Source organism: Leucopleurus acutus (genome assembly GCF_964270905.1).
Source record: "Leucopleurus acutus genome assembly, chromosome: 6".
Classification (NCBI taxonomy): domain Eukaryota; kingdom Metazoa; phylum Chordata; class Mammalia; order Artiodactyla; family Delphinidae; genus Leucopleurus; species Leucopleurus acutus.
In genome coordinates this window covers 30,515,459-30,542,629 of record NC_139149.1, presented here as the reverse complement: position 1 = coordinate 30,542,629, position 27,171 = coordinate 30,515,459, and the positions used below count along the sequence as shown (strand labels likewise).

Sequence of the window (27,171 nt, the reverse complement as noted above, 5' to 3'; positions counted from 1 at the left end):
TTTTCACTTATATGGTTAACTTTATCCACATTTTCAGTTTGGTTTAGTTGACTTTGGTCTATAATTTATTATATTACTTGAATAATGCTTTTTTTCTCTTTTTTAAACTAGATAATTTCCTCCTAGTATTTCATATTCAACTTTTTTTGTTCATTGCATAATTTTACAAGTTTTCTTTTCTTTTCTTTTAAATTTAGTCTCTTTATACAGATTGCTCTTCACTTTTGTTGCATATAGTTACACTTCACTTCCTATGAGGGTTTGCATAATTTTTTGCTACAAGTTGTTATCATTCTTCTCATTTCTAACTTCATCATATTTTCCTTATTATTAAAGACTTTATACATTTGTATATGATAAACTAAAATTGTTTAAATTCTTCTTTAAGTTATTTTAAGTTTGTATTGGTTGAAAACCAATTCTTTGGGCTGTACAGATAACAATTTTCCCATGCTTTAGTCTGGCTCTTCATTTTATATACTTTACATGGAAGTTACCATTTAACCTTTTAAACAGTTGAACCTCATTCTTTTTTTTTTTTCTCATCTTTGAAATAACAGATATTGAGGTGCACCTACCTAACTTCATTCACTGGAGATAATTGCTCACAATTACAGGATTAATTAGGGGAAATCAGAACACAGTATAACTAGATAATACATATTTTTCTATGTGTATATGTGATATAGATACATTTATTATGTACATAAATATTTATTAGGCTTATATTTATTTTTAATTATCTGAATCCACAATTCCAATTACTTAAAATGAAACTAGCTGAATTAATATTCTTAGAATTGAATGGAAGAATAGGGAGTTTAAATGAAGCTGTAAAAATTAGTTTTATTCACTCTGAAAACATTTATTTAACATCAACTATATGTCAAAATCATATTATTATAAGTATATAAAAACATTTTTAGTATATTCTTGACTGTGAGAGGAGAAGGATATGTTTGCAAGGATATGGTTATAGTGGCTTGGAATTTAAAGAGATATTTTTATGAATCTAGTCAAATGAGATATTTCTTGTTTCCAAGCTTCTCTTTTTAATTCTCAGTTTTCTAATCAGTTTTAAAAATTATGACACTGATTAATATAACTTGATAGGAAAAAAATCATGTTCTGATTATACACATCTCTATAACTGTTTGGGAGAGAAAATACTCTTTTTTATGCTGTTGATATATGGGTGGGAGTGAAGAGAATGAGGACAGTTTTCCTCCTCCAACATGAATCAGTTGACAGCCTATCGTAGAGGTTTATTCAACTTAAGTCTTGATTCTCTACGCCAGAGTGTTGACTGAGTGCTTTCTTGTGTTCCAGTCTCTTCTATGTGGAAGGTTAATATTTATTACTTCTCATTAAGTGTTGATGTAGACAACCCTTTGACTGAAGTCATCTGATGTGTTTTCTAACTGTTCCTTCAAGGAAACTGTTCACTGACTCTAAGTGTGGCATCTGATATGAGCATCACATTTATTCTTATCAGTCTTTTATCATTATTACCCAAGCTAATGATGATCTTCACTTGGCATGTGGAAGCATGTGGTAGTAATGCCCACTAGAGAGCAGTGTAGTGCGGGTAGAGATGGATAACCTTTGTCAGGCCTCTGCCCCCTTTCATAATGAAGTAGGAAAAAAAAAAGATTTATATCCCTAGCCCCTGATGATTTTTGTGGGTCCTTGTGTTTCAGTAGCTTCTCCCACTCCCATATCAGGCCTTATGTTTTATTTGTCTTACGTGGGAAACCATAGATAATAATTAGCAGAGACACATGAGTATTACTTCAGTAAAGTACATCACAACTAACACTAGAAGTATCCTTCCTCCAGTGTGTCATTTGAATTTTAAAAGTCACCATTATTATATCAAACCATGTCAATTTATGAAGCACCTGACTTTCTCTCTATTGGCTTTCTGTTTATCTGAAGCTTTAAAATCAGTGGTTGATATATTTTGCATTAAGGTAAGCAACTGACTCGCTCAAAAAGCAGCTACAAAAATCAAATAGATTGATTAGCTGTGTCCAGTAAACATTGCCTGTGTTGACCATTAATTTATTTTTATCTCAGTTTCTCAAGAGAAACTCAATGTTCCTTCATATTCCAGCCTCTCTTCAAAGAATGTTTATGACATACTTAAATTTACTGACTGGTAGGCAGTTTAGAAATTGTTGTCTACATCTGGACTTCTTATGAGCTTGGCAGTAGTGGTTCATTTTTGAATGAGAGCTGATTTCACTAAAGGTCATTTTGGCTGTCAAATGCAGACCATAAGCACTGACATTAGTGTCAGTATATCTTTGTTAACCGGATAACACAGCTGTCTAAGACCCCTTCCTAACCTGAGAAATCCATCCATGATCCAACAGACTTCAGGAGTGCCAAGGTCAACTGGAAAACAAACAGAGCTAGTACTGTTGAAAAGTGACCAAGTTTAGACTTCCACATTAAGGAATGGCAAGGACATGTATTACATGATTCAAGATGGCTTTAAGAGATTGAGAGAGAGCCAGCTGGCTAACCAAGCTCAGATGTAGTCACTTGACAAGGTTACATAAGCAGAGACAGTTCACAATTTTACTGATTATTCTAAGAGAACTCTTTATTATGGAAATAATATTAGTATTACTGAGACTTACTTTTTGTTGGTTTATACCAAGCACTCCAGGGACAAGTTCACTTCTCCACTGGGAAGAAACTGTTGGGCTATTTAGTTTATAATCTCACTGAGGTTGTACTGTTGTTTACTTTTGTTTGTTTTGTTGTTTTAAGATAAAAAAACATTTAATGCCTTTCTGAAGGCAGAGAAGAATCCTATGGCTTGATTGAAGTAATTTCTTAGGAGTAAAAATTCAAATAGTCATGGAAGGCCTTAGGATGTGTTTCAGAGTTGACATTTTAGGCCTGTGAGGGAAGACCCAAATTCATCTTCGTTGGACAGCTCTTCTATTTGAAAGATACACAAGGAGCCTGATATTCCTACTTCCCCAAGAAATGATGAAGACCATTAAATAATGTGTTCAAAATGTTAGATGTTTAATTATATTAGCCATAGTATGTACATCTGCTTTTCTCCTACCATTACAGTGCTCAGTATCAGTGTCTTGAATGATCTAATAATGTTTATGAAATTTTCTGAAGAGACAGTATTTCTCTGGATTCCATCCATAGGTTAAGAAATCCAAATTACTCTGTAACGTTTCACAGAATGTTTCTAACAAACATTACTGTGTAATGTTTCTAACAAACTCTTCCATGTGTCCTTTGGTCTTATTCAGAAAATTTGTAGTGAACGGCCAATAGGTTCCAGATTTTTTATAAATGTTAGAGATAACATCAGCAGAAGTAGAAAAATACACCAGAGAAATAAATAAGATATATACAATGTATGGTAGTGATAAGTGAAAAATAAACTCGGGAAGGTGTACCGAGAGTGTAGGGGCTTGTAGTTTTTTACAAGATAAAAGTGGTAAGAGAAGTCCTCACCAGAACGGTGACATCCAAATAACACCCAAAAGGAGGTCAGCATGTCAAGTCGGCCATTCTGAAATATGATGATTATTCTAGGAAGAAGGAAGAGCCTCTGAGATGGCAGCTTACTTGGCTTGTTCACAGAACAATAAGAAGACCAGTATGTGTGCAGCAAGATAAACAAGGGTGGGAGTAGTAAGGAGATGAAGGAAGCGAGGTCAAAGAGTAATGAGAATACACATCAGGTAGGGCTTTATAAACCATTTTAAAGGCTTTGAATTCCCTCTGATTGAAATGGGAACCCTTTGAGGAACTGGGCAGAAGACTTGCTTGATCTGCCTTAACATTTTAAGGATATGACTGGCTATTGTGTTGCCATAGACTCAGGAAGAGGAGGGCATAGATGGAGACAGAGAAACCAGTTGGAAGGCAGTTGTAATGATCTGGTTGAGACGTGATGGCAGCTTGGGGCAGGATGGTAGTAGGAGTCACTGATGTGTTTGACATCAGAGTCAAAGAGATTTGTTGACATGATGGATGTAAGGCAGCAAAAAGGAGAAGTTGGAGGTTTCCAAATTTTCCCTATTCCCTAATTAGCACGAAAGCTACTCTGAATATGATTATAGAGCTAAACTCTTTCAACACTAATTTTACATGGGCTTTTACTGTTAACTTTATATGTTAAAGGTGTTGTGATTCCGGTCAATTAGTATGTATTTACCAAAAACTCACCAATCCTAGCACAAGCAAAGATGCATTGTTCCAACAAGTGGTAGTAAACAAGTTTTTTACCTCGAGAATCTTATCTTCCTGACTGCAGAGAAGAAATGTGAAAGGAACTGGTTCAGTGAACATGATCTAGTCACTAAGGAAATGTGTGATTGTTTGGCTCCAGGGGTCAGTCAGGGAGCCAATGAGCCTGAGGCCACAGGTGCTCTTTGTATGAGGCTGTGAGCTTTGCATGTTCCACTCCAGAGAATCTATTTCTGACCTCATACATCCACTTCAAAAAAGTGTGCCCTTGCTCACAGGGAAGTCTATGACGCTGTATGGAGAGGTCAATCCAGATCCATCATCATTGCTAGAAAAACAACTCACAGCATTTCTTTTATTTACCAACAGTGAAAGCAAATAGCATTGTCCTCATATTTAGACAACACATTATGACTAAGGAAATCAAGAATAGAAATGCTCAGTGGACTATGTTGTCCTTAAAAAAATGAAGTGATATAGTTACTGAAGCATATACAGGTTACTAAAAAATACTTTTGGCAAGGAATTTTTAAAATTGTAAAGATGCATTAAAAATATAGGATAACTTTTAATAAGTAATGCCAAATTATTTTTTAAAAAGTGACTCATTTACTGAACTCACTTTGCTCCTTCTGTTTTATTCCAGAACCTACAGATAGGCCTCCTTTGCTGTTAATTGCAAATTCTGAAACAATTGAGGTTTTCTATCTTAATGGAAGTAAAATGGCAACCCTGAGCTCAGTCAATGGAAACGAAATTCATACTCTGGATTTTATTTACAATGAAGATGTGATTTGTTGGATTGAATCGAGAGAATCTTCAAATCAGCTCAAATGTATCCAGATAACAAAAACAGGAAGATTAACAGATGAATGGACAATCAGTATTCTTCAATCCTTTCACAGTGAGTTTCGATTTATATTATATGCCACCCTTTAAGGATTTCATTTGCAGACCAGTAGACAGGATTCTTAGATTTTCTAGCATAGCTAATGGCTTTTGGAAAGCTATATATGCAAGTATGAATGCACTTAAATAAGTATATTCCCTATGTGTTTTGCATATACACACATATACACAAGAATTGCACTGTTTATGTAAGCGGTACATTGAAGGGTTAATTTTAATTCTTTCTTTAATGCTTATTGCAGTATCACCTAGATAAGAACTGTGATTTTTCACTGAATGATAGTTCACAATGTGATAGTGAAGGTAGGATTAAAAAACAACAACCACAACCAAAAACAAGAAACAGATTTGATAATTATAAGCTCTTCTTAAACACTAACAAACACAAAATAAACACTAACAAACTGTAGTGTTTGTTAAAATACCTTGAAAACTATTAGTTTTATGCTAATTGGTAACAACTACCTGTGTTTGTTGACTTTTTTCCTAGTAAATCAGAGTTTTTATATATCTTCTTCCTAAAGAGTAATTTGTAATTTGTGATTCACTTGATTTCTCATGTCGGAAATTCACAAACTATTAACTGTCTTTCTCTTTCTGTATATCACATTGTCACATGCACATACATTCCCCCCCTCACTATTCTGCTCTCTACCCCTCCCGCATGAGAGTATAAAAATTTATTTGTGCTTGCCTGGGGAAACAGTATGCATGAGAATTTCAAGATGTATTCATTTATTTTATGATTTACAGAAAAAACTTATTCTTACAAATGCTACCAATATAAAACTCGGTAGAGAAATGAAGGAAATGTACAATCAAGTTAAGAAGAAGAAAAAAGAGTGCTGTGATAGAATAAATTTAGTTTTCAGATGTTGAATATTTGGTGATTTGAATTCAGTAATCATATTTTATTGATGTTTGTGATGTACAGTTTCAGGGACTGGTTATTGATCCTTATTAAATGTAAGAAAATAGTACTATGTAATGTTTGAAAATTATGATTAGATTGAATAAAAGCAGTGGCAAAGATTGTAAGAAAAATGGAATATGAAGTGAACAGAAGTAAATGTTTAACAAATAGAATCCAATATTTTGAAGATTTTCTTAACATAATTAAAATAATTGATAAGGTCATTTATTGTGACAGTGGACCAAAAATGCCTAGTGAAAACAGTGGACACTGTCTATTTCAAGGATTCCATGGAGAAATGATAATTCATAATAAACAGTAAATAACTATTGGTAGTAGCACAAGGAATGTTTCTGTGTGATTTGAGTATTTCAGACATTGGCTCAGCCAGCAGTTGAAAATCATTTGAACAAAAGACTCTGGTTTCTGCCATGTTAGTGATTACCTTAACTAATCCAAATGTATTTCTCCCTAGCAAATGGAATACTGGCAGTCAGATTGCTAGAATATTCAGTAGGTCATCGGGTAAAATTATTTTCCAAGGTTACTTAAGCAACTTTTTTTATACATTTAATATGCCCTAATAATAGTAGTAATCCTTTCTTTAATATGTATTTTTAAACAACTTTAATAGTACATCTCAGATTGGTTAAGCAACTCTACATTAGAATATTTGTAGAAAATAATTCAGAACTTAGATTTCATGTGATTTATAAACAATTCTTGGCAAATCTAGAAAAATAGAGATTGATTTTGTTAGGTAGTTCACTAAAATGATGAACAGACATTCATTTTGAACTATACAAAATTAATGCAATGGAAACATCTTAATTAGAATAAATAGTTGTTAATGAAGTCGGATTTAAGCCATGCAATTCCAGTCCCTTTAGAAAGAAGTGATTAAATGTGTGGATGTAATACAGTGATGGGAGTGGGACAGAGGTGTGAGCTGGGCTGGGCTCCTCTATCATTGCTTGTAAGCCATGTATTTTATCAACATGTCACAGGACAGCTTCCAATGGAGTCTGCATTCACCATGACAGTTTGTGAGTTGATAATGAATTTTGAATATTCTTTGCATATGTAATTACTTAAAATCTCTGTTGTACCATATAAGCAAAAATAATGAACTGATGGGAGTATGCCTGAATACCTGTCACTAGCCACTATTCCAGAGATTATCTCTTTAGGTTTTCCTCCCTCATTATCTTTAGATACTTTTCTCTGAATTTACCTGAAGAAAACATTCTTTTTTGGAAAAAAATAAAACTTTTATTTTTCAAAGTATTACTATGAGGAGAATCATTACAGGTCAAACCGACTTGAATTTAAATTTTACATAATATTTTAGTAAACATCTTATTGCAATATTAAAATTTTTACGGCATATCTCATCTCACTGGATACCCACCACATCTCTGTGGAGTATGCAGGAGAGATACTCTTCCCATTTTATAATAGACACAATTTTAACTACAGAACTAAGATGTGTTAGGCAATATTGAATGGCTAAAAAGAAGGCAGAGATAGGACATCTAAATCCTATGTTCTTTCTTCTACATTAACAAAGGCAAATACAGGTCCCTTCAAAGAATTTCCCAAGTCTAGCACAAATAATCACATCTACAACTTATTAAATGTGCTAAAAGACTACATGCAATAGGGAGGCATTATTAGTCCCCTTATGCTGAAGGGAAAAATCGAGACTCTGAATTTGGGCCAGACTTCCTAGCCTTCGCTACACCGCACTGCCCCGGGGGTCTCAACTTTTGTTTTTCATTTCAGACAGCCAAAACAATCAGGTACACTAACATTAGTAACAGTGGCTCACAAAGACAGTGTCTACATGGGAGAGAGGTATAAGCATCTTGGAAGGGGGTGGACAAGATGAGTTGTACCAAGGCCATGTCATTTGAAAAGGCCCAACACATGATTCTGATATGGCCACCTAGGGAGGCCTACCTTTAATACTGAGAATCATGTCTAAGCAATATTGTGAGAGAATGAGGAAGACTGATAATAATGTGCTCAGTAAACTATATTGACAAAAGGAACACTGGGGAAAATGCTAGAGATTATATTTTGAATTGAATTCATTCTTCTTTATAAAGATACTTGATATTTATTAGCTAGTATTTTTGCCTGAAAGTTACAAAATACTAGATTTTGAAGAAAATTTTGGAATTAAGTGTTTTGTAAGCAAAATTTGTTCTCCAGGGATTCACGTAAAGTACATTTACGACAACTAATTATTTCTCCCAAGTTTTTCTTAGGGAATACTGTGGTAGGAACACAGATACCTAAAATCAGCAAAAAGGATGGGATTCCTGACAGTAGTGATGCTCAGCTATTTTCCTCAGGACAAAGTGCACAAAGATGATTGAGACAGATAAGATTATTTTCTGGGTGTATCCCTTATTAAGGAAGATGATCCAGGACCAATTGTTCTCTTCCAGGTATATAGTAGATACTTTCATTCTGTTTTTATGTATATTCGGTATTCTGCAAAATTTGAGTATCACTATTAGGATTCTAATTTAGACTTAACCAGCTTGTCTTCATCCATTCATGGGCTCAGCTACAGTCTAGCAGAGCGTGCCAGGCCAAAAACTATAAAGGATTGCTTATTCTTTATACACTTTGCTTCTGAATTATCCCCATTCACTGGCTTTTATCTTTCTTTTATCTGGTCTGTTTCGATATCAGCTTAATTCATTTTCCATTTGAACCTCTGCCTTGATCCTTGATTGGATAATTTTGGATTCACTTTACCCATGTCTTTTCTCAACCCTACTTCTTTCTCTTGAGTTAGCAATTCTCTAATAATCATATAATATTAATAGATGACATTTACTGAATGTTTATTTTGTGCATTAATAATTATACACATATACCTATCACAAAAATTATATATGTATACTGTATAAAATAGTTTATAGATAAGACAGTGAGCTTAAATAAATGTAATACTTTTTTAATTTAAAGGAAACCTTGACCTCTTAATCTCAATAGATACTGAGTAATGGCCTTTCTTAATTGTGCAGTATTCCCTATTTGCTTCTACCCAGCCTAGGAATTTCATAGCCTTCAGTGCTTCACAAGCATCCTCCATCAAGTTATGACTGGACAAAAATGACCAGGCTGTGTCCCTACTGTAAATACAAGCATAGCAGGCATAGTCTTGGGACAAAATAACCAACTTATAAGAGTAGAAATGCTAGATTCAAATAGTGTCAGCTCACAGTGAGTTTGCACTTTACAAGATGATCATGGAACTTTGCAGCAACATCCTAAGATTACACAGTATCACAGAATGGTATAATCATCATAGAAACTTGGCATGCAGTGTTTAAGCATGTGACTTGTAAATAAAGTATTTTTATGACCTTTCCTCTGCAATTATCTTTCTCCATCTGATTGGAGAAAAGTCATTCACATTGTTTTAATTTGCCTTTATATGATTACTAGTGAAGTTGTCCACTCCATTGTGGACTTATATGTTCACGTCAATCTCGACAAATCTGCTTGAGTGATCATAATGCTCCATTGCTTAAAATTAAAATACAAAATATTCAGGGGCTTCCCATTTATCTAAGGAAAAAATGAAACTTCATTTTATGGCTTCTCTGCCTCTACCTTGCCTCTCCCCACTCAAATCGCATGTTCCACCTAAAAAAAAAATACTAGCACTTCCTTTAATGCACTTTGTTTTCTCATTTCCACGTGCGTTTGTATATGCTGGTTCTTCACCATAGGCCATAGTTGTCATTTCCTATAATCAAGTGTCCCTTACTCATGTTTTAAGGTATAATATCCTTTCCAAAAGTTTTTCTTTTGAGCTTAGCAGCCCTTCCTATGTGATCCTGGGACATCATAGTACAAATGCATTATATTTTATTTGTGTGTTTACCTGTCAGATTAGCAAATAAAGGGTAACTACTTTAAGTTTAGGATGTGTGTTTTATTCATCTTTGAATCAGATTTCAGCCAAACGCCTGTCTGTTCTAGAATAAACATAGGTAACAAGTAAAGGATGAGGGTGGAGAATTAGACAGGAGAAGGGTAAGACCAACTTCTGGAGAGACCATGCCAAATCACTACTAGAGACATGGGGAAAACCAGTCTGCATTATGGCTAAGTAAGATCTTTTCTGTGTCTAGATAATAGCCTCACATGTGAATCTTGGTGTCCTTGAGATATAGGTTTGTTCAGCAGCTATTGGCTTTTATTTGGGTTCAATCTCTGACTTCCCCAGGGTCAGTAAATTTGCCTATAGATTCGTTTTGGAACCTAACCTCGATGGCAATGGAAAAAACTTGATCCAGATCTGTTTGAGTCTCCCCAACCCCCAAAGCAGTTGTAATTAAACATTATTGGAGCCAAAGGTCTTAAAATAGAGGTCAATTAATTCTTAGCACAGGAACAAAACAGAACAACACATCTTGTAATCTTAACCTTTCTCCTCCCCTCAGTCTGATTAGACATTTTCTTAAGAAGGAGGTTCTACTATCTTATATTTAGGTCCTTAGATGCATAAAACAGTAGATGTGCTTCCCATCTCAGTCCTGTATACTTAGTCATTATCAAGGCCCCAAATGTTTTTGGGGTAAGCAGTAAAGAGCAAAGTCAGGATGTTCTTTGTATCTCTCAACCTCTGAGAAGCCCTGTTAGTTACCTCCACCCTAGAAATGTATGCATTTAATTCTTTGTGAGAGATGAAGTATATTCAGCAATTAATCAATTTTGGTTTTAGCATTTCATTAGAGAAAGTTCAAAAATTGGGCAGCTCTGAGCTCAGGAGAAGAGGAAATGGTGATGACCATCCTAATCTTATAAATTAGTGAGATTTTTTTATTAAATAAAATGAAAATGAGAGACATAAAAGGAAATGAAAGAAAAGAATATTTTCTGATCTATATTTCCCACTCCAAAAAAAAAAGTCGTGTTGTTGTTGTTGTTGTTGTTTTAGCTGTGTAGAATCCAGACTTTTTGATCAGCATATTTTGTGGACATCTAAATTTTGCACAAAAATCTTGGCTATAGAAACTAGTCTTATATTATTCCCTAAGAAACAGCTGAGAAGAATCCAAAACTCATCATCCATATAAGAAGGATATCATAAGTATTTATTCTCAGAGATACATTTTTATTTAACTGCTGTTTGATAAGCAACTGGATGTTTTATTAAACTCTTTATACTTCTTAAAAGTTCCTCATCTTTTATTTAGCATATTTATATGGAAACATAAAAATCACTTTTTCTGAGACATGGCTGCTGTGTGTGTGTGTGTGCATGCATGTGTAGCTAGTTATTACAACACATGCTTGCTGGGATCTGGAATTTTAACAAAGTGATCAGACCGTCCACTGAGAACTCAAAAAAAAAAAGTTAAAATTAGCAAAGATGTTGATCTGAGGACATATTTCCAGAGAATTTTAAAAATTCTTCTGATTCCATATGCTCAATGTTGTAGGCATTGTATTAAATTATTCGTTAATTTTTTATATTAACATTACATAAATTTATACTTTGGAATAAGTAACCTGTTCTAATTGACAATCAGTACAGAACCATAAAATGCCAACCCGAATGCCTAGAAAAGAAAAAAAAATTTTTAAGTCTGCGTACTCTGTTACTCTACAAATTGGTCTTTATTGTTAGTTCAGTTGCCAGGCTGGAAATAACTCAATTACTATATTATTGTCGTTTGGCGACATACTTGAAATTAACCGAAGCAGAAATTAGAGATGTGCTAAGCTTCAATTGTTCATATTCATTTTTTCTATGAATTTGATAAAATATATTTCACACACACACTAAATATAAATATACTCCCCTCCAAATTTTGCTGTTTGCCATGTAGAACTTTTAAATCATTATTCTTATAGTATGCTTTGTCTAGATCCACATTTGTTTGTTTTATTAATGGATTTTAATTATCACATTTCTGTTTGTTTTATTAATGGATTTTAATTATCAAAGTGGAAATTTTTTCATGATCCCATTACAATGCCATATACCAGGTAGAACATAATGTTTAGCAGTTTACTTTATCTACCAACCTGAAACTTGTAAAGTAGGATGCTCTTTTCATCGTGAATAACTCATGGAATACATTTGGAATCCATGATGTATACTCACTCAAACTGGTGTTTCTGTCTTGGTCAACTTTATCTTGGTAGAAGACAGAAGGAAGTAAGGGAAGAAGAGAAATGATATGGAAAAAAGAGAAATTATCACTTTTTTGGCAAGTAGACTAGTAAAATAATTTCTGACTTAATATGTATTTGATAATTTTTCACTTTAAATATAATAGTGTCATAGTGTATTTTCCTTTTATTTTGTTTTTCTTTTTCTTAAGGGATTTATGCCAAGTAAAATGAGCATTGTTTTCTCATATTTCTTGGCCATCAGAAGGTCTTAATCTTGTCAAGACATTTACAATATATTAGGAATTTATCAAATCTAAAGGCCGTGAGCAGTAGGAGACAAATTAAGCAACGTAACGAAGCAAACTGGCGTGTATAGGATTTCAGTTTTTGAATAAGATTCTTGTTTTCTTCTTTTTTTTTTTTTTTCAGGCTGTAACGTCTGTGACTTACAGATTTTCTGTAACACTCGGCTTTGTATTTTCCTCACCGTGGTATTTGGGATGAGTTGATATGGTCCTAGCTCTATCATTAACTGCTGTGGGACCTTAAATAATTTTAAAATGAAATCACTTGTTCACACAATAGCTGGAATCCCTCCCAGATCTAAACATACTTTCCCCTTCCATTCCCTACTGTTTGATATTCTTGTTAATTTGCAGTATGCCTGTGTCTTTGTGTGCATGTGTGTCTTCCTCTCATCTACGTTTTTTTTCCTCTCACCTAATTACTCACGATAGGTGTATTTTAATCATTGTATAGTACTGTTCTCTAAGATATGTTCCTTGGGACACAAGTTTTCCTGGACATTCTTGGAAAGAATGAGTTTATGGTCAAATGAGTTCAGGAAGTTTTGCATCTGTATACTCTTATTGGAGATTTATATGTATATTAGCCTATTAAAGATTCTGTGGAGTACTTCTGTAAAGTACCTACTTTGTTTAGCTCAGGATTTCTTTAATTTCCTTGAGTACTGAACATTTTATTGGTATTTTTCTGGGTATGTCTGTGAGTGCATTTCTATGGGTGCTTGTTTCTAATGACATGTTATGAATATGTTTATGTGTCTAATACATATTAACACTCCAAATATCTAGTGTTTTATATTATCCACTTTGAGAAATATTGTTTTAGAGGTCTTATGGAATATCACTCATATTGTCTCCTCCTACCACTTTTTACTGTCTCTGTGGCTAAACCTGTAAGGTTGGTGTTTACAAGGAGATACAGAGAATTACCGTAGTAACAGTTTTCTAGCTATCTCTTCCCAAGAGCCCAACTACTTTTAGTTTATACCCAGAGGGTTATGAGAGTTATAGGATCCATATACCACAAGCCCTGAGACTGTGGTGACAAAACCAGAGACCATTTCAGAACTGGACCTTAGAGGAATTAGTTATGCAGCAAAGATTTGGTCATGTGTGAAATTCATGCCAGGAAAGAGCATAGCTAAAAGATGACTGTAGTTGATAATGGTAACAAAGAGTGTGTTCTGGAACTAACTTAGAATTGCAGCCAGTGTCAAGTAATTCCAATTTAATTATAACAATTTTTCCATGAGCTGGGTAAATGTATGGTGACAGAAACTCTTAATGGTAGAACAACAGTGTCAGATGATGAGATGGTCATGTAGATGGTGAAGGATTTTTTAAATGATTATGAAGTATAAATCTAGATTAAAATATATGTATATTTTAAATATGTATATGTATATTAAAATATTCCGTAAGTCTTTGTCATCTTTTTTTTTTTTTGGCTGAGTTGGGTCTTCGTTGCTGCACGCAGACTTTCTCTGGTTGCGGTGAGTGGGGGCTACTCTTTGTTGCGGTGCGCGGGCTTCTCATTGTGGTGGCTTCTCTTGTTATGGAGCACAGGCTCTAGGCGCGTGGGCTTCAGTAGTTGCAGCACGCAGGCTCAGTAGTTGTGACTTGCAGGCTCTAGAGCACAGGCTCAGTAGTTGTGGCACACGGGCTTAGTTACTCCGCGGCAGGTGGGATCTTCCCAAATGAGGGATTGAACCCATGTTCCCTGCATTGGCAGGCGGATTCTTAACCACTGCGCCACCAGGGGAGTCCAGTCTTTGTCATCATAATGACAACATTTACTTGGTAAAGTTATATAAAGTCTCTTGACAACTTTTGTTGTTTTAATGTAAGAATTAACCTATATAGTTTTAATCTCGCTGTTTTAAGGTATTAGTGAAGAGATCTATCTATCAAGTACAATTATTCAGTCCAGTTTCACTAAGAAAAAGCAGGTAGTTATACTGTATATCCAAAACTGAATGGTAGGGAAAGGCCTATGTACTACTAATCAACGAGACTAATTTTCTAACAAATCTATGGTTTAAAACATGTCCGACAAATGTACTAGAGAGTACATAAGAATAACAGAAGAAATATTACTTTTTTGTGTGTGATGGTCATAAGAATAACATTATTATTCTTATAACCAAAGAAGATTCTATTTAAAATGTTTATGTTGTTGGGAGATTCTATTTTGTTTACTGAAAATAACAACAGCAACAGAAACCTTGTGGCTTGATAGAACAGTTCAGCTTGTCTGAACTGGTCAGAATAACTTAGTATCCATATGAAACACCTCACTTGGCCTTAAGACTTAGTTTGGTTGTTTGTGTTATTTAAAAATACTTCGTTAAATTTTTTGGAGTCATGAGGTGAATGAATTCAAAGTTATTATAAAATTTTAGAGCTTTGAGGATTTGATTTGTAAGAAGGGTATAACTTGAGTAAATTAGAACTATCATAGTTACCGCTACAAAAATTTTGAACTTGAAGGGGTACATTATAATTGTGATTACTTATGCAAAACGCCATTGGCAATTACATCAGGTATTTAGATAATTTGTGCAAAAAAATGTTTGTTCCTAAAATGAAGATAATTGAGACAACATGTTCCTAATGTATGAAGTATGCAAATGATCGTCTCAGTGTTACATTCCATTCTATATGTTTAGTCTGAGCTTTTGTTTCTGAGACTCTCAGTTAATGTCGTTCTTCCTATGTCCATGGGATGATATTCACACAATATACATGGAGTATCAAGGTAATTATTTTGATAAATTCAAGCTGAATCATTTGTGTTTTTCAAATTTGTTCTCTTGAATTATGGGAATTTAATTATTTTTTGTACTTCATATTGAATGTTGTACCTGATTTATTTCTAAGCACATTATATAATGTTAAAAGTATTGAACGATGACTCTAGTCATATATATATATATATATATATATATATTTATATATACAACAAATACTTTATTAGAGCTTTTTGTCGAGCCTTTAACAAGACATTACTTTAAGGTTAATAATATTGATATTTTGGCATGGTCATAGATTAAGTGATATTAATATGTGAAAACCAAACTTTTAAAATATGTATATTTTTCAATTCAAAATTGTACCTAAGATAAGATGGGGGTTGAGCTATTATGTAATGTATATCCCTTATATACACCTCTTAAATTCTTATATACACCTCTTAAATTCTTATAAATATGAGTTATTTCAGAATTTACTGTTGCAGTTATTTAGTTTAGTGTATGTGGATTTCAGTGTGAGTTAAATATTCTATACTTCTGAATGCTGTGAACTGTATCTTTCACCCTAAAATTCATATGTTGAATCCCTAATCCCCAATATCATGGGATTTGGAGGTAGGGCTTTTGAGAGAGATTTAGGTTAAAGTCATGGTAGTGTAGAGCTCCTATGATGTGATTAACACCCTTGTAAGAATAAGACATGGCCAGAGTTCTCTCTCTCTCTTCCATGTGAGGTTACACCAGAAGGTGGCTACCTGAACCATGAAGAGTCCTCACCAGACATAGAATCTGCTGGCACATTGATCTTGGACTTCTCAGCCTCCCAAGCTGTGGGAAACAGATGTTTATTGTTTAAGACACCCAGTCTGTGGTATTTTGTTATAGCCTGAACTGACAGGCTGTTATATTTAAAATGAAAAGAAAAGACATTCTTCTTTCATTCTAAAATATATATTTCTTTCCTAATGTACCTATCTGGAGTGTCATGGGACAAATCCCCAGAAAAATAACACTCTGCCTCCATTTGTACAAGTCTTAGGTTACCTTTAGAATAAAATGTCTGAGGTGGAGAACTGTAAACTCGTCATTGCTGGACTAGCTTAAATCCTCATTTCTTCTGTGTCATTCCTCAATTCAGAGATGCCCTGATATCTTTCAGGATGTCTCAGTGTGACTCCTAGAAATAATTTCCACTCGTGTCAAACAAATTAATCACTTGGTGACTGGTTTTCATCATTGGATTTGACTCTTAAAAAAGGAAAAGCAATGCAAAGGCATTAATTGATTTTTATTATGTATATGTCTCCACAGAACTCATACCATTTCATTACCATTACGCAACTGACCCTAACAGTAGAGTAAGTTTAATATCTGAAATGTTTGCCAATAGCAAACATGGCTGAGAAAGCATCCTACAAATATTTGGTCTTTGGGCTTCTCAATTGATACTTCTTTTACTAGGCCCAGTGCAAGTGATAACATTGGTTTAACTGAACCTCGCTTTATAACAGAATTAATCCACTAAAACTACATCAATACACACTCTTATTCACTTACTGTACACTCGAACTCATACCTAGGGGAAACATCATTTTCTACTTGTTGTGCTTCAGATTCTGGGTCTATAACTTGGGAAGGTTAAGAGATATGACAACTATGAATAATAAACAATAAAATATAGTATATATTATATAATATGTTATATAATAATTGAATAATATAAATATATAATAATAAGAATCAATTAAAATTCTGTTTTTTTAGAGACATGAATCAAAAGGTGAAAGGTAATCTAAAATAATCTAATATATGCCAACAGAAGTAGTCTAGATAACTAGTAGTCTCAGAGACAAATCAGGGCCAAGGTGTCAGTAAATTCTTATTTAAAGGACAGGAATAAGAGCCACAAAGTTACATGACTCTGATGGTCATAAAATGATTCTTGGTATGAATAGAAAAAAAAAGAAGGGCTCTAGAAGTCAAGATGTGGCAGTTTTAATGCAAAAGTGGTTATGGTGCTATTTTATCCTCAGTACAACATTGTCTGTTCATTCTTCTGATCTTTGCTTTATTATCTCTTCTTAGTCACTCAGGCTCACCAGTCGTCATTATTCTTCCACACTGTTATATGGCACTCTCATCCCTCGTACTACTGTTACACACCCTGGGTCTTCATACCTTGAGATTATTAGCGGCCTAATTGCCCTTTCTTAAAATTACTCCTCCACATTAAATGATACCTCTCCTTCTTGTATACATCTTTGCTGGGTAAAGGATAGTGATTTGCCAAATTTGAGCTCACAGGTAAAATCAAGGAAAATACCACAGCTGATTAAAGAACAGGGCTTCCCTGGTGGCGCAGTGGTTGAGAATCTGCCCGCTAATGCAGGGGACACGGGTTCGAGCCCTCGTCTGGGAAGGTCCCACATGCCACGGAGCAGCTAGGCCCGTGAGCCACAGTTACTGAGCCTGCGCATGTGGAGCCTGTGCTCCGCAACAAGAGAGGCCGCGATAGTGAGCGGCCCGCGCACCGCGATGAAGAGCGCCCCCCGCTTGCCACAACTAGAGAAAGCCCTCGCACAGAAACGAAGACCCAACACAGCCATAAATAAATAAAAATAAAAAAAAGAGTTCCAATTTCAACTGTCAGCTACTCTTACAAATTCCCATCATCAGAAAATGCAAACTTAAAAAAAAAAAAAAAGAACAAAGGAGCTGTGACTTAAGATGACTCCTACACTGACTGATGTCGAGGTGGAAGCACAGATTTTAGGCAAGACGTTCTTGAGCAAAGGTTACTTGGAATAGAAGAGCCATATTGATTTGAAAATATTTATTGGACACTTACCATGTGGTAAACACAATTCTAGGCTTCAGTAATATAGCAGTGAATGAGCCATACAGTATCCCTGGTCACATGGGGCTTATTCTAGTGTGGGGAGATGGTGAACTACTAAATAATTAATTTTGATCGATATGACAGCTCCAAAAAAAAAATTAAATGATGGCAATGATATTGACTGGTGGGAATGAGTCATTGTGCCTGTTGGGGGATGTGGGATTGTGGGGGGGGGCATGGACTTCTCAATATCCACTGGTCAAGGGAGACCTTTCTGGAAACTAACATTTGAGCAAATACCTGAATAAGGGAAAGGGCAAAGCCATGCACATTCAGATACTCTTTTTTCTTGTACATCAGGTACAGAGGTCCTAAGGAGGAAGCTTTCTTTGCAATTCAAGAAAAGTTAAGGATGTCGGTTTAGCTGGAGTAAAGTGAGCAAGGAAGATATGAGTTAAAAGGGAGGTTTAGAAGCCTTGTAAGCCACATTAAAGACTTTGAATTTTATGCTAAACATGGGGGAAGTCATTAGAGATTTTTCAGAAGAAGACTGATATTTTGGAAAACAAGAATACAGACTCAAAATTTAGAGAAAAACCTGTTGTTCACTAAAACTGTGCAGAAGAAACAATAACATAATGGAAGTTGGTAGCCCGCTACACCTCATTTCCTGGGTGGGCTTCCTGGAAAATGTTACAGAGAGAAACACTCCGTAGAGTTTTGACTTAAAATTGAGCTACAGTTTAGTAAACTTAGGTATTTATAAAAATATCAGTGATGCTACCGAATGTAAAATAGATAGCTAGGGGGAAGCAGCCGCATAGCACAGGGAGATCAGCTCGGTGCTTTGTGACCACCTAGAGGGGTGGGATAGGGAGGGTGGGAGGGAGGGAGATGCAAGAGGGAAGAGATATGGGAACATATGTATATGTATAACTGATTCAGTTTGTTATAAAGCAGAAACTAACACACAAACACACACACACACACACACACACACACACAGAAAATATCAGTGATGTGCTTTTGAAAACATTCATACAGGAGAGTAAATCCCAACAGTCCATCAGTTTGTTAAGACATGTCTTACCTGGCAATCAAATGTAACATAGAACTCAGACTATAAAGAATGGTGTTTTCTTTTTTGCTGACATGATATAATTTGTGTTTTACAGTGATCACTTTGGATGCTCTGTGAAGATTGTTATAGTGCATCTAAGAGGGAAATAGAGAGTCAGTTAAGTTATTGTAGCATCCAGGGGAGAGAAGGTAATGTCTTGAGCAAGGAAAGTAAGAGCAGAGATGGAAAGAAGTGTACAGTTTCAGATGAAGGCCTTAAGATTGCCTGATAGATTTAATATGGGGTGAAGTGGGAAGAGATGAAAATAGAATGAAGGATGAATCCATTTGAGTTACAGGTTGAAAATAATATTTTGCCTAGTGGGAAGAAGACACCTCTGTGTAAACTGTTTTTGTTGTTTGGTTATATTGAGAGAATAAAAACACTGGAATATTTTCTAAGTGCGTCCACCATAGGAAATGATTGACTTGTAGCTTGAGATAGAGGAAGGAATTGAGAAATAGTGGAACAGGGAAGTTACAGATACCTGATACTGCTCACCATCCCATGTCAGAAACACCTCCTTTGTCTTTTTTCGTAAAGACATATACACAGATTGTATGTAGAACTTTGTGACTACTCCTATCAAAAACTGATACTCACTTTGACTACATTTCATGTATTTAAGAAATTGGAACAGAGCTAGGAAGAGGCAAACTTTCCTTAAAGGAAAAGAAAAGGGCTCTGTAACATGCCACAGATTCTGTTCCTGATTAAGGGTGTACCTGCCCACCATACACCCAAATTGAACTTCTTTTTTTTTTTTTTTTGCATTTTCAAAAGCAGCTTTATTGAAGTATAGTTTACATATCATAAAATTCATCTAGTTTAAGTATAAAATTCAGTGCTTTTTAGTAAATTTACAAAGTTGTGCAGACATCACTACAATTCAGGTTTTTTTTTTAAGATTTTTAGAAATTTCATGTAATGTCTGAAACATTTATATTAACATATTTCCATACAAATAACCCAAAGAAAGTTTAGTATTAGTTGGGGGTTTTTTGTTTGCTTGTTTTTTTATACTGCAGGTTCTTATTAGTCATCAATGTTATACACATCAGTGTATACATGTCAATACCAATTGCCCAATTCAGCACACCACCATCCCGACCCCACCATGGTTTTCCCCCCTTGGTGCCCATACGTTTGTTCTCTACATCTGTGTCTCAACTTCTGCCCTGCAAACCAGTTCATCTGTACCATTTTTCTAGGTTCCACATACATGCGTTAATATACGATATTTGTTTTTCTCTTTCTGACTTACTTCACTCTGTAGGACAGTCTCTAGATCCATCCATGTCTCAACAAATGACTCAATTTCGTTCCTTTTTATGGCTGAGTAATATTCCATTGTACATATGTACCACATATTCTTTATCCATTCATCTGTTGCTTCCATGACCTGGCTATTGTAAATAGTGGTGCAATGAACACTGGGGTGCATGTGTCTTTTTGAATTATGGTTTTCCAAGGGTATATGCCCAGTAGTGGGATTGCTGGATCATATGGTAATTCTATTTTTAGTTTTTTAAGGAACTTCCATACTGTTCTCCATAGTGACTGTATCAATTTACATTCCCACCAACAGTGCAAAAGGGTTCCCTTTTCTCCACACCCTCTCCAGCATTTGTTGTTTGTAGATTTTCTGATGATGCCCATTCTAACTGGTGTGAGGTGATACCTCATTGTAGTTTTGATTTGCATTTCTCTAATAATTAGTGATGTTGAGCAGCTTTTCATGTGCTTCTTGGCCATCTATATATCTTGTTTGGAGAAATGTCTATTTAGGTCTTCTGCCCATTTTTGGATTGTGTTGTTTATTTCTTTAATATTGAGCTGTGTGAGCTGTTTATATATTTTGGAGATTAATCCTTTGTCCGTTGATTCATTTGAAAATATTTTCTCTGGTTGTCTTTTCGTCTTCTTTATGGTTTCCTTTGCTGTGCAAAAGCTTTGAAGTTTCATTAGGTCCCATTTGTTTATTCTTGTTTTTATTTCCATTACTCTAGGAGGTGGATCAAAAAAGATCTTGCTGTGATTTATGTCAAAGAGTGTTCTTCCTGTGTTTTCCTCTAAGAGTTTTATAGTGTGCAGTTTTACATTTAGGTCTTTAATCCATTTTGAGTTTATTTTTGTGTATGGTGTTAGGGAGTGTCCTAATTTCATTCTTTTACATGTAGCTGTCCAGTTTTCCCAGCACCACTTATTGAAGAGACTCTCCTTTGTCATAGATTAGTTGACCATAGGTGTGTGGGTTTATCTCTGGGCTTTCTATCTTGTTCCATTGATCTGTGTCTCTGTTTTTTGTGCCAGTACCATATTGTCTTGATTACTGTAGCTTTGTAGTATAGTCTGAAGTCAGGGAGTCTGATTCCTCCAGCTCCGTTTTTTTCCTGCAAGACTGCTTTGGCTATTTGGGGTCCTTTGTGTTTCCATACAAATTTTAAGATTTTTTGTTCTAGTTCCGTAAAAAATGCCATTGGTAATTTGATAGGGATTGCATTGAATCTGTAGATTCCTTTGGGTAGTATAGTCATTTTCACAATATTGATTCTTCCAATCAAAGAACATGGTATATCTCTCCATCTGTTGGTATCCATATTTAAGCTATGATATAGCTCCTCCTACTTCTACTCATTTTTAGAATATGCCAAGCTCATTCCTCCTTGGTAGGCTCTGCCCCCAATTCTCCACATGCCTAACAACTTCTTGTCACACTGAGCTCAGTTCAAATATCATCCTCCTCAGAATTCCCTCTGTGATCTGTCATGGAAGTCATTATCCTGTCTTATTTTCTTCATGATGCTAGCACTGTCTATCTAATTCTACCCTTCTTGAGGAGAGGACTGTGTGAGGGATCATCTTGATCATGGCCAAATATAGTTGTTTCATCACAGAACCATATTTTGTATAAGTAGAGCAGAAAATTTCAAGACAAGTTATTTTAAAATTTCCCTGGCTTCATTTTTGAGCATTTATGGAATATCCTTCATGATTTAGCATTAAGCTGAATTACAGGTAATTTAAGGGAACAAAAACTGTCATTGGTATAGACAGTCTAGTTTAGATATAGGTCTAAAAATAACATCCAAGTGATGGGAAGTCAACAAAATCTAATTTTAAAAATTATAGGGATTTGACTACTATATTAGTTTTCTGTTTCTGCATAGCAAATTACCCCAAAACTTAGAGGCTTAAAAACAGCAAACATCTATTATCTTACACTTTCTGTGAGTCAGAAATTCAGGGAATGCTAAGCTAGGTGGTTGTCATAGGGTTTCTCATGAGGTTGTAATGAAGATGTTGGTCAGGACTGCAGGCATCCAGTGGCTTCACTGGGACTGGAAGACTGGCTTCCAAGCCCATTCTTGTGATTATTGGCAGTAGACTTCTCTCCTTTCCTACATGGGCCTTGGCACAAGGTTGCTTGTATATCATCATAGCATAGCAGCTGGCTTCCACCAGAGTGAGTGAAGCAAAGAGAGAGAGAGCAAAATGGAAGTTATAATACCTTTTATGACTTTGTCTTGGAAATCACACTGTGTCATTTCTACCACATTCTATTTATTTATTTTTTTAACTTTTTATTTTATATTTGAGTATAGGTTATTAACAATGTTGTGTGTGTTTCAGGTGTACAGCAAAGTGATTCAGTTATACATTTACATGTATCTATTCTTTTTCAAGTTCTTTTCCCATTTACGTAACAAATGGGATTGTTACATAATGTTGAACAGATTTCCCTGTGCTATACAGTAGGTCCTTGTTGGCTATCCATTTTAAATATAGCAGTGTGTACATGTCAATCCCAAACTCCCTAACTATCCCTCCCCCGACCCCTCCCCCCTGGTAACCATAAGTTTGTTCTCTAAGTTTGTACCACATTCTGTTTCGTACAAACCAGTCACAAAGAACAGCCCACATTCAAGTGGAGGAGAATTAAGCTCTACCTTTTGCAAGTGGAGGAGTAAGCTCTACCTTTTGCAAGTGGACACATTTTTTAGATTATCAAAACTACTAACTTCTTATCAGTTAGCTTATGTATTGCTAGTACTGTGCTATTCTCTAGTGTGTGCTCCTTATAAGCTGTCACAGAGACATAAACTAAAGTGCAGTCTTTTAGTTCCCTCTGGGAAGCAACTAATATTTATGGAGTACATACTACATGTCATTGTACTGGATTCTTAATGTGTGTTGTCTGATTTAATCCCCTGGCCACTTTGTATACTGGATATTATATTTATTTAATACAAAAGCAGAGGCTTTTATGAAGTAGAACATACTCTAAGTAGGGAGTTAGGCTGAACTAAATGATATGCAGTGCTTTACTTTGGTATAATCACACCAGAGACCTTTGATCCAGTTTAGCCACAGACAGGTTTTGTTTGAAACACAAAATACTTTATAATTTAAAAAACATCAGTTTACCGTATTTAGAAATTGGCAGACTTCAAATGAAGTTCAGAAATACTTATTCTGCGCTTCTTTGAAACAATAAAGCATTTCTGTATCAAAACAATCAGCTGAAAAAAAAACAAACAATCGGCTGAAATTGAGTCTTCTTTTTCAGGGAGATGTATACATTTAAGTCATCATCTAGATTTGTCATAATCCTTCTTAACAGGTTTTACCTATTTATATTATCTTTCTAATCTTGTGGATGTTTATATTTGCTATTTCTGGCTAGTTAAATATAGCAAATAATTAAAGAAAATTCAAGTACTCAACTTTGTCAATATATAATTTTCAAAAAGTTAAAAACATGACTTGTACAAATATTTAATGAATGTATATTAAGGAATTATTTAGCTCATTAATAAGAGAACCAGCAGGATGGTAAATCTGGTTCAAAGAAGTACAGAAAAGACTGAAGTATTTACAATCAGTGAAAAAAAAAATTATGAATTAAGATTATAAAGTGAGATATAAAACTAGTTAATGTCATACTGGACAGTAAAACTGGGGTTATATTTACTACCTGATGGAAATCATTTGCATCTCTATTGGACAAAAATTTTTTTAATGTCTCTGTCTACACATTAATATTTAAATTCATAGAGACTGGGACCTAATCAATATTAAATTGTAAATTAAACAAAGGTATATTCCCTAGAGGAACTAAACAGTCTTTGAAAGGGCATATTAGACAATGGTCCAGTATGACATTAAACACATATGCAGACATTCCTTTTATAATTTTTCTTAGCAAGATTTTGACTTTGTTCTCAATTATTTTGTGGCATAAACTACTCTACTGAATAATACTTGAAGTAATACTTGAGTAGTATTATTTGCTAGAGCTGCCGTAACAAAATACCACAGACTGGGTGGCTCAAAAACCAGAAATCTGTTTTCTCATAGTTTTGAAGGCTGGAAGTCCAAGATCAAGGTGCTACAGGTTTGGACTTTCTGAGACCTCTCTCCTTGGCTTGCTGATGGCCTTTCCTCTGTGTGCAGGTAACCCCAGTGTTGTCTCTGTATGTCCTAATCTCTTTTTATAAGGACATCAATAAGTTTGGTTTAGAGCCCACCCTAATGGCCTCATTTTAATATAATAATCTCTTTAAAGATTTTATTTCCAAATATAGTCACATTTTGAGGTGCTGGGCATTAGGACTTTAACATATGCATTTGGGGGGAAAACAATTTAGTCCGTAACACTGCACATATATTGCACTGTAGTGAATCAAAAGTGTTTAAGTTCTACATTCACCAATTCTGTTAATTAATTCCTTGCCTTATGATGTGATGAAAAAGCTGATGTAACATTTTTTTATCCAATTATAGATTATCATAAGTATCTTCTTTTTTAAAACTTTAACCTTGAATTTTTAAATTAATTGCCACTGGGTACAACTTTAAGTTTTTACACCTAACATATATTGGGTTTTAAAAAGATAAAGTTACTTATATTTACATAATACTTTAACAAGTTTCAAAATACTTTCAATATTTTTTTCACTGTAATTTAAAAGTTTATCAATATTGATATTTAGATTATTTTATGATTCAAAAGAAAGTGGTCAATACTTTCAGATGTTGTAGACATGAACAGAAAAGCAAACTTGGCTTTTGGCAAGTAAGAAATTCTGAATGACCATAAAGCAGCTATTTGAAAAGAACAGTGAGGGCAAAATCCTGGGCACTTTTGGTTGAAGAGTGAATAAAAGGCAACTAGAGAAACATAATAACAGGAACATATGTAATTTTTTTTCTAGTAACAGTAAAGTAATAAGGGTCTTACTAAAATTTTAGAGACAATTTTGTAATGTCGTAAAAATCTAAAATGTTCAAGTTATCTATCTATCTATCTATCTATCACTTACTGGAACTCTTTGTTTAATTGCTTTAATTCTCTAATCTCAATAAACATCACATTAAAAGCAGATAGAAACTTCAAGTATAGGAAAAGGAAACAATGCCAATTCCCACAGTTACTGTTTGGCTAATTATTAGGTTCTTTAGTGAGACCTTGCCACTTCAAACTAGGATGTTGTTAACAATACCTATTGTTTCAGTAGCAGAGCATCTTTCTGCAGCCATACAGAGTTGAAAGAAGTTGTGAATGCTGTCAAACGTCTCTTTTGTCTGAATTTACAATTGCATAGACTAAACCAACTGCATGCCTAGCATGAGAGATTGGTCATTGAATGGACTTTGGCATATAATTTATCAGAACCCTAGGTATCTGAAATGGCATTTGAAACAGTGGGTTCTGTTCTCTACCTGCTATAATAATGCAAAGGGAATAAAAAACAAAGCTAAGTATACATTTCTACATTTCTAGAGACAGAAAAAATAGTTCAGAAATTTAAAACTCCTGGCTGCTGAACTGATTCATGTACTTTGTGGAACATTTAAATGCTTATGTTTCCATAAAGACTGTGTAATTCAGAAATGAAACTGTAATTGATAGACTGACAATCTTTATCCAGTGAACTGCAGTATGTACTTTTTGCTTGCCCTTGTAGGGACTGATAGAAGTTCCCACAAAATTGCTGCTTTCTCTACCTTGCTTTGACAATATATATATACCATTATGAATATAATGATGGCATATGCATCTATGTTAGTTTTTTATTGAAAGAATATCATTCATGTAGCAACATGTTACCAAGAATCTTTTGAAGCATAGAGCAAGAAGAGCATTTAGGTTCAGATTACAGAAAGAAACTCTACTTAGCCAGTGAATCATAGATCCATATTAAGTTCAAACAAGGAGGTATCAAATTATAATTTTCAATAGATAAATATATGACTGTCATAAAATTCAGGAATGAATATAGACCAGAAATTTATGTATGGCATTATTGGGAGAACCAGCCCAATACTGATGATCTAACAGCATTAGTGGAATTGAATGCTTCTAGGCATCTTAAAGAAAAGGAATGTTTAAATGAGATCTGTAGTTAGGTATGAAACTGATCAGTGCCTCAGAGGATAAGAGACTAGAATTTTTGGGGTTAGCCTTTCTACTAGATAAATATCAACACGTTAGCATGAAATTTCACAGTGTAGTTCTGATCAAATAGAAAATACTCAAGTCAAAAACAGATACAAAGAGCTAACACCTATCCTTCTCAAACTCTTCCAAAATATAGCAGAGGGAGGAACACTCCCAAACTCATTCTACGAGGCCACCATCACCCTGATACCAAAACCAGACAAAGATGTCACAAAAAAAGAAAACTACAGGCCAATATCACTGATGAACATAGATGCAAAAATCCTCAACAAAATACTAGCAAAGAGAATCCAACAGCACATTAAAAGGATCATACACCATGACCAAGTGGGGTTTATCTCAGGAATGCAAGGATTCTTCAGTGTAGGCAAATCAGTCAATGTGATACACCATGTTAACAAATTGAAGGAGAAAAACCATATGATCATCTCAATAGATGCAGAAAAAGCTTTTGAAAACATTTGACACCGATCTATGATAA

At 34.7% G+C, this 27,171-nt stretch overlaps 1 protein-coding gene across 1 annotated transcript in view; it reads left to right on the top strand.

Annotated features, from left to right (window-relative positions):
- LRP1B (LDL receptor related protein 1B) overlaps positions 1-27,171 on the top strand; it is a gene marked incomplete at its 3' end in the record, with an annotated part of 1,833,965 nt that overhangs the window by 867,762 nt on the left and 939,032 nt on the right. Inside the window, exon 6 of the mRNA XM_082841888.1 lies at positions 4,880-5,137. Coding sequence (XP_082698014.1) covers positions 4,880-5,137 — 258 coding nt within the window. The remainder of the gene's footprint in view (positions 1-4,879; positions 5,138-27,171) is intronic.